The sequence below is a fragment of the Poecilia reticulata genome, chromosome 9 (assembly GCF_904066995.2).
Source record: "Poecilia reticulata chromosome 9, P_reticulata-male-v2, whole genome shotgun sequence".
Taxonomy (NCBI): Eukaryota; Metazoa; Chordata; class Actinopteri; order Cyprinodontiformes; family Poeciliidae; genus Poecilia; species Poecilia reticulata.
The window spans coordinates 17,331,246-17,339,359 of record NC_088838.1 but is presented as its reverse complement, the minus strand read 5'-3'; the positions used below and the strand labels follow the sequence as shown (position 1 = coordinate 17,339,359).

General features: G+C 38.7%; 1 protein-coding gene across 1 annotated transcript; it reads left to right on the top strand.

Annotated features, from left to right (window-relative positions):
* Window positions 1-486: 486 nt before the first annotated feature.
* On the top strand, window positions 487-7,427 carry tfip11 (tuftelin interacting protein 11). The gene is made up of 15 exons (XM_008418784.3): window positions 487-640; window positions 1,097-1,302; window positions 1,993-2,158; window positions 2,264-2,420; window positions 2,535-2,662; window positions 2,793-2,954; window positions 3,416-3,607; window positions 3,745-3,924; window positions 4,032-4,166; window positions 4,248-4,351; window positions 4,985-5,153; window positions 5,249-5,492; window positions 5,620-5,762; window positions 6,581-6,740; window positions 6,885-7,427. Exons 2-15 carry the CDS (start codon window positions 1,097-1,099, stop codon window positions 7,229-7,231), a joined length of 2,493 nt encoding a protein of 830 aa, XP_008417006.2. The 5' UTR covers window positions 487-640; the 3' UTR covers window positions 7,232-7,427.
* The last annotated feature ends 687 nt before the right edge of the window (window positions 7,428-8,114 follow it).

The following is an 8,114-nucleotide window of genomic DNA, read 5'->3' as shown; positions in this document are numbered from 1 at the left end:
CGAGGGGTTATTTTGAGAACAACACAGAAGTTCCTCTTCCGAGGTCACGTCATTTTTTTTTTTTTCAAATTTAAAATGCTAGTCAGTAAATGAAAGGAGGAGCAAAATAACGTAGTGTAAAATATTGTGTACAGACGTGAATTAACTAAAATAAAAAATAATTAGCTAAATTAAAAACCAAAGTAAAATAAATTATTTATAGAATGTTCTGAAATGTAGACACAGAACACTACAAATTGTTTATCTTATATACAGAAGCTGAATAATATAATATAATATAATATAATATAATATAATATAATATAATATAATATAATATAATATAATATAATATAATATAATATAATAACAGGCGATATTCAATCTTTGATGGTTAAAAAAACAACTATATTTTCGTGCTTCTCAATGCAGTAGCTGAAGTAAAAAAAAATAAAACAATTCAATTGACAGTAAAATCGGAACTTAAATGTAAGTTGGGGAAACAGATACTTTTGTTGTGTACAAGAGTTGATGTAACACCAGTAAACCGGAAGTACTTGGATCTGCTAAAACGATCGTTTTCGTTAGCAGAATTATTTCTATTTTCTAATTTAAAAAACATGTTATTGATCTCGAATAAGAATACTACATAAACTTTAACGTGAGTATGATAAAATAATTCAATGTTTTCCCGTTTAAATTGTTTTAACGTACAGACGTATAGATTATGCCCCACGTTAGATTTTGCTAGTTAACATTAGCTTTCACTGGGCCTAATTACTCTTCATTTGTCATCGCTAAATACCAATACATATATATGTGTATATATACATCTTTTAACACTTGTCTTTTTTGTCAATATTTTATTTATTGTGGTTAACTATGAGCAAATTGCTGCTACAAAAATAATATCCTATTTGTAATCCTAGGTGGTAGTCTAAAGCAGTAAGATTTATATTGTTTCTGAAGGGAAACGCAGTCTTTTCTGACACTTTTAACACAAGTACAAGATTTCTTTCCTCAGTTTTCAGTCACAAGTTTTGATTACCGTCAGGTCACCAATTTTCACATATTCTTCTGGGGGGGTTTTTGTGGGGTTTTTTGCCTCAACATTTAGATGTCCATGTCTCACCTTTACGGGCGGAGGGAGGAGGAGGAGGAAGGTGTGGAGATCGAGAGCTTTGAGGTGACAGACTGGGATCTGGCCAATGAGTTCAACCCGGAGCGTCGCAGGTTCAGGCAGACCAAGGAGCAGGCCACCTATGGAATCTGGGCTGACAGGGATTCAGATGAGGATGAGAGACCTAGCTTCGGTGGCAAGAGGTAGTGGCATCTATGCCTGTTGCTGTTAACAAGTAATAATAGGTTCAGTTAATGTGTTTTCTAAAAATATTAATAGTATTAAAAGTGGTTGTAACCTAAACATACTTAGGTTACAACCACTAACGTAAGTACCTTTAATTTAATATGCTAGACCAACACAAACTGGAGATCTGGGTTTTATACAAATAAAAATCTTTAAATGTTGTTATATTAATTTACTACCAGGTCCAACTTCTCCACAACTTTCTCCCTGACTTGTCTGCTGCATTGCTTGTTTGTTGGCTAATGTTTGCTGAGGCCTTCACAGATCAGCTGAATTCATGCTGACATTAATTAGCTGCTGCCCCTGTGACCCGACCCCGGATAAGCGGCAGAAAATGGATGGATGGATTAATTACACACAAATAGGCTCTATTTGCAAATAAGTTGATATCTGAATTTATTTTTTTTACACTAGATTTTATTTAATATGCTGAATACAAATGTAGCAAACAACATTATGTTGGCCTAGCATGTAAAAACGTATTAAACTTATTATTCTATGTAGAAATTTGATGTAAAATTAGTAAACCGTAGCAGAATTTTTTCTGCTAGCAAAACAATTCGTGGTTGTACAAAATGGGGAACATTTTTATTGATTTGATACATTATTCAAGGCACTGTAAATGGTTGTGACATATTTTTCTCCAGGTCTAAAGACTACACTACTCCAGTGAGCTTTGTGAGCGCTGGTGTGCGTAAGACTGCAGGTGAGGAGAAACAGCAGCAACAAGAAGGAGGTTCTGATGACTCTGATGATGATTCCCCTCCAGCACAACCTCCTCCACGTGCGACGGCTCCCAAAAAACTTCAGATGGTGAATTTATTTATGTCTGCATTTTGTCCATTTGCTAACCATTAATTTAAAGAAAATACAGGGAAGAGTAACTAGTCCTTCTTTTAAAATGCTTTGTTTTTCTAGGGTACTTTCGGTGGGAATCAGTCCCAGAGGTTTGCAGGTGGCATCCAGTCTGGTAAAGGCATTGGAAGCTGGGAGAAGCACACCAAGGGAATTGGACAGAAACTTCTGCAGAAAATGGGTTACCAGCCAGGAAAAGGTTTGGGCAAGAATGCTCAAGGTGGGTAGAACTAACAGTGATATCATCTGGTTGTGTAATTTTGTTTACATTTCAGAAGAGGAGAGGTGGCGCAGTAGGGAAACTTTAACATAAAGTTCTCTGCCATTGCTGCAGGTATCGTGAATCCCATTGAGGCCAAAGTTCGTAAGGGAAAAGGAGCAGTCGGTGCTTATGGCAATGAGCGAACTCATCAGAGTCTTCAGGACTTCCCCGTGGTTGACTCCGAGGAAGAGGAGGAAAAGGTAAACTACTGGAACATATGGCGCCGTTCACACTTTTCCCATTTATATCCACTATTGTTTTTGCTTTTCATAACCTGTCTGCTGATCCTGCAGAGCCTCTTTAGCGTTATTTGTTTTTTTTGTTTTAAAGGAATTTAAGAAAGAGTTAGGCCAGTGGCGTAAGGATCCGACTGGGACTGCAGGAAAGAAGAAACCAAAATACTCCTACAAAACTGCAGATGAGCTAAAAGCTAAAGGTAAAATGGCTTATCGGGGCACACCGGCATCTGCAGGAGAGCTGGCACAAGTCAAGGTATGTCAATGTCTTAGATTGGATTCCTTCATATATGTTCACATGGATTACACAACTGTTTTGGGGGAGTTGGGCTATTGTGTTTAAGCTTAAAAATAAAGTTGCACTCACATTTGTGGCCCTCACACACCAGGGTATATTATAAAGTATGCAAGGGTACATGTATTCTTACTTTTTCAGGCATTGAAATCATCCTTATTTATTCCTCTCCTCTCTCTTACATCATTGCTAACTTTGAATGGTTTTATATGGATTCTTACTCATTAAATTTAGAAAGTAGGATTTTTTGTTCATATGTTAGCGAATGAGTCATACATGTCTCAGTGTTCATTTTTCACTGGACATATGACCTCTGGAACAAAATGAAGAGTTTGGGGGATGGTTATCTTGAACGTGTGAGTCCATTGAAGCCTGCTGTTTAGCGTTTTAAACGTAATTTTCCCATGTTACTCCTGGTTCAGGTCATAGATATGACTGGCCGAGAGCAGAAGGTTTACTACAGCTACAGCCAGATATCCAACAAACACAGCGTTCCTGATGAAGCCCCACCAAGCCTGGCCACCCGCGACCAGAAAGGATCTGGCTTTGCTCTCCCTGAGCTCGAGCACAACCTGCAGCTTCTGATAGACCTCACAGAGCAGGACATCTTACAGGTGAGGGGAAATGGTGAATTACATTCAGCAAGAGCAAGACTTAAACTTCACAAAACATTAACAATCTGAGGTACAAATGTAAGAGTTACCAAACGGTTTCTAAGCTTCATTTCTTTCCCTGGTGCATGTTTTCGCAGTCCGCCAGGCGTTTGCAGCATGAAAAAGACGTGGTTGTTTCTCTGAGCCACGAATCTCGAGCTTTGCAGAGCCGACTGGACACCGAGCAGGATGCCATTAAAAGAATGGAGACCGTGTTGGCCTTGGTGGAGCGATTTCCTACTGAGGAGACGGCGCCGGGCAAGGGGCCAACCCTGCAGGTTTATGTTACGCTGATTACACTCTGAAGAGCCCCTGTCGTTGAGCATTTTAAGTTTTATAGTTTGAACCCTATTCTTTTAATCGCTTCTTCTTCCTCTCTGTTCAGGAGTGTGCCCATATGTTTGAGACCTTGCAGACTGATTATTATGAAGAGTACAAGACAATGGGGCTGGGGGACCTGGCTGTCGCTGTTGTACACCCGTTACTCAAAGAGAAACTCTCCTCCTGGGACCCTCTCAAGGTAATTCTTCTGCCATCATCACAGCTCAGGAAAATTATGACATTTTTAAGTGGTGCCAACATGTTTGTCTGATTATTTCAGGACAGCTCATATTGTCTGGAAGATATTGGTCAGTGGAGAGCAATCCTCGAGTCCCAAGACATGCACTCCAGCGGTCCACATTCAAACATGGATCCATATCACAGGTCATTGTAAACAAAAAAAAGAGAGACTTAGATTTGTCTCGTGAAGAATTTGTACCAAACAGAATTTCTATGTAGTCATAATTGACATGAGTTTCTTATTGATTTTGTGCTTTTAACAAAGCATTTCAAACATTATTCTTTTTTTGTGGGTGGAGTAATCACACAATTACAGAATTTTAAATACAAAAAGTAAGCGCACAAGTTAGAATTTGGTGATATTCTTTAGTCCCCACTGCATTAAAAGTATGCATATATAATTATTTATATAATATATATTTAAATATATAAATAATGATATTTAGATACATCCTAATTAGCAGCTTGCAGATGAAAATAAATTTTGCACCCATGAACAAACTGGCCTAATTTTGATATATTTGATGGCTGTTTTTATTAGACTGTTAGTAGGGGCGAATGTGCATTCATTTCTAAATAGATGTAATCCTATTTAGATTAAAGAAGTCCTCAGTCAATTAAAATATGCAAAATTAATTCTTGTTTTTAACATTTAGGTTGTCTATGTTTATAAACATGTAATAAAAACCCCTTATTTAACAGCAGCTTTGCTGGTTATAAGAGGATGTAAACTACTGTCACTATATTTTAGTTTCTGATGTACGTTTATTCATCCAGACTGTTGTGGGAGGTGTGGATCCCAGTGATGCGCTCCTGTGTGTCCAACTGGCAGCCTCGACTAGTTGGGCCAATGGTGGACTGTTTGGATTTGTGGGCCCCTCTTCTCCCCCCGTGGATCCTGGATCAGCTGCTGGAGCAGATGATCTTACCCCGACTGCAGCGAGAGGCAAGACGAAGACCGTCTCGCATGCTTGTGTGTCCTCCCTAATATCAGCGCCAGAAGGCAGATGTTAAGAGCGAACTTCTTCCTTGTTGAAACAGGTGGATAACTGGAACCCTTTGACCGACACCGTCCCCATTCACTCCTGGATCCACCCGTGGCTGCCTCTGCTCAAAGCCCGCCTGGAGCCTCTTTACCCGCCAATTAGGAGCAAACTGTCCAACGCTTTGCAACGGTGGCATCCAAGTGACGCCTCAGCCCGCCTCATCCTGCAGCCGTGGAAGAATGTGTTCACAGCAGGGGCATGGGAGGCCTTCATGGTGAAAAACATCATCCCTAAACTAGGTTTGTCCTCAGGGATGCTTAGGACTGTGTTTGGCATATCTATTAATGAATGTCTACTTTGCTGCTCTCTGTTCTCCATTTGTTGTGGCTGCTACTAATGGTAGTCTCTCTTCTTGCTCTGGGGAAGCCTTGTGTCTGGAAGAGCTGGTTATCAACCCTCACCAGCAGCAGATGGAGCCATTTCACTGGGTGATGGACTGGGAAGGCATGCTGTCCCCCTCCAGCCTGGTCTCGCTTTTGGATAAAAACTTTTTCCCCAAATGGTTGCAGGTTAGTGAATACACTTGGAGTAAAACAAATCTTATGGACATATAAACAGATCTTCTTCAAGTATGTACATTATTAAGCTAATTATGTAGCGAGATGGTAGTTGAAATAACATTAAGAAATTTGGAAAATTCAAAATATTTTTCTGTACTATGATTTGTTTACATTCAAAGATAATTAAACTCCAACCAAAAACATTTAACTGCCAACAGAGACAAACAATACCAATTTTATTCTACAACTGTAAATGTAATTGTAAATTTAGGAAGGGAAATTTTGCAGAGTGAAATAAGTAGTAAGGCAATTCTGGAGTACTACTTTCATACGGCATCATGTCTCCCCATGACATTAAAGCGAAAAACAGAGTCATAGTTGTAAAATTTGTCTTCTGCACAAACTTAACAGCTCAGCTCTATGCACTTCCTGGGGAGGAGACATCAGAAGGAACTGATCAGCCAATCAGAAGTGGATCTGAGATCATATGAGGGACATCTCATGTTGGACATCCAGTTAAAAAAAAGCAATTGTGCAGATTTGTTTACTTATAAAGAAATCTCAAAGTTTCAATAATATAGACAAACTTTTACTTTAGTACATTAACTAGTTATTGTTTTTACCTTCAGTGATTTTACAAATATAACCTTTCTACTTAATTAAAAACTGAGTGATATTTTAGGGTTCCTGAAGTGTCACCTATAGGAACAGAATGTGATCTGGTTAGACCGTTGATTCTACAAATTTATTGGGATTTATAGAAAAGCATTTCTAGTCAGTAATAATATGTTAATAACTTTAATGTTGCGTATCTGTGTTGGTTAAAGGTGCTGTGTTCGTGGCTGAGCAACAGTCCAAACTATGAGGAAATTACTAAGTGGTACCTCGGCTGGAAAAGCATGTTCAGCGACGTCTTGTTGGCGCAGCCGCTCATTAAAGAGAAATTCAACGAAGCTTTGGACATCATGAACCGAGCAGTGTCTTCGGGTATGGGACATTGTCCATATTCCTTTAAAATGTCCACTGAAGAATCTTTAAAAAAGTTGCTTTGCCTTAAAAATATATTATTACGTCTCAGCTTGTCTTTCCACTGAAACCTATTGTAACACTTATTCACTTTTACAACCACAGGGGGATACATGCAACCAGGAGCAAGAGAGAACATTGCATATCTCACACAGACAGAAAGACGGAAGGACTTCCAGTACGAAGCGCTGCAGGAGCGCAGGGATGCTGAGAGTGTGGCTCACAGAGGCATCAGTACTGGTGTGCCAACAAACTTTAAAGATCTCATTCAGACCAAAGCAGAGGAGAACAACATCGTCTTCATGCCCTTAGTGGGCAAACGGCACGAGGGGAAGCAGCTCTACACATTTGGACGTATTGTGATCTACATAGACAGGGGTGTTGTGTTCGTGCAGGGGGAGAAGACTTGGGTTCCCACGTCTTTGCAGAGTCTCATAGATATGGCAAAGTGAGCTTTGCCATATCTATGAGAAGCATTTGGTTTGTTGTTTATAAAACGATTTAAAAAGTAAAGCAACCTTTTCATGTAACTTTAGCACAGTGGTTATTTGTCATGTCTATAAATTTTAAAAATGTCAGACTGAATAAAAATAATTACCATTCACAGACTACTTTCCACAAATAAAACCTGTTTTCTATTTTTCTTTATTCATTAGTGGCCTCTCAGTTAGAATTGACATCTCTTCAATGCAACTTTGGACTTTTAATGAAAAGACGACATACGAGTTCGGTCCTTCAATCCTTTTTCTGCAAGTTTATGACTAATCTCAGATACAGCATAAGCCAACTCATTACTTTCATCATTGATGCAACAATAGTGGGAATTGTCTAATGGGAATGGAACATCCTGCAGTTTGCTGATGTGAGAACAAATACTCCATCTCAATCAAATTTAGACTTTAGATCTTTAGAGCATCCACAGCAGTAACTATAACAGGAAGATGAAAATTCTGAACCCAAGATTTCAAAGGTTAAATGCTGCTTTACGAATTTGAATTAAGAGTTACTTTGATCATCCTCACCTACTTTAACTAGAATAGCATGAAAATGCTAGAGCAATACAGAAAAGACAGTAGTCGCTCTCCTTTTTGGAGGCCAAATTCTAGTAGAGACACAAAAAGCCCTGTGAATAATAACTATCTTAACCTGTCTATAAACTGTTTAACTTCCTGTTAATGGCTATAAGATAATCCTGGTTAAATTCATCAGAAAGGTAGAAAATGTGCAATAGCTTAATTCCCCCGATGAGTCTCACAAATTTCCAGTAATACTCATTTGGAAAAGTTTAATGTTTTGTTTCCATGTAATTTATTGTAATATAACTGACAAGACAAA

Excerpts from the sequence above, each read along its gene's own strand:
- tfip11 (XM_008418784.3), top strand. The coding sequence starts at position 1,097 with ATGTCCATGTCTCACCTTTACGGGCGGAGGGAGGAGGAGGAGGAAGGT. Across the intron at positions 4,352-4,984 it reads AACATGGATCCATATCACAG|ACTGTTGTGGGAGGTGTGGA; the intron begins GTCATTGTAAAC and ends TTATTCATCCAG. Across the intron at positions 5,493-5,619 it reads AAACATCATCCCTAAACTAG|CCTTGTGTCTGGAAGAGCTG; the intron begins GTTTGTCCTCAG and ends GCTCTGGGGAAG.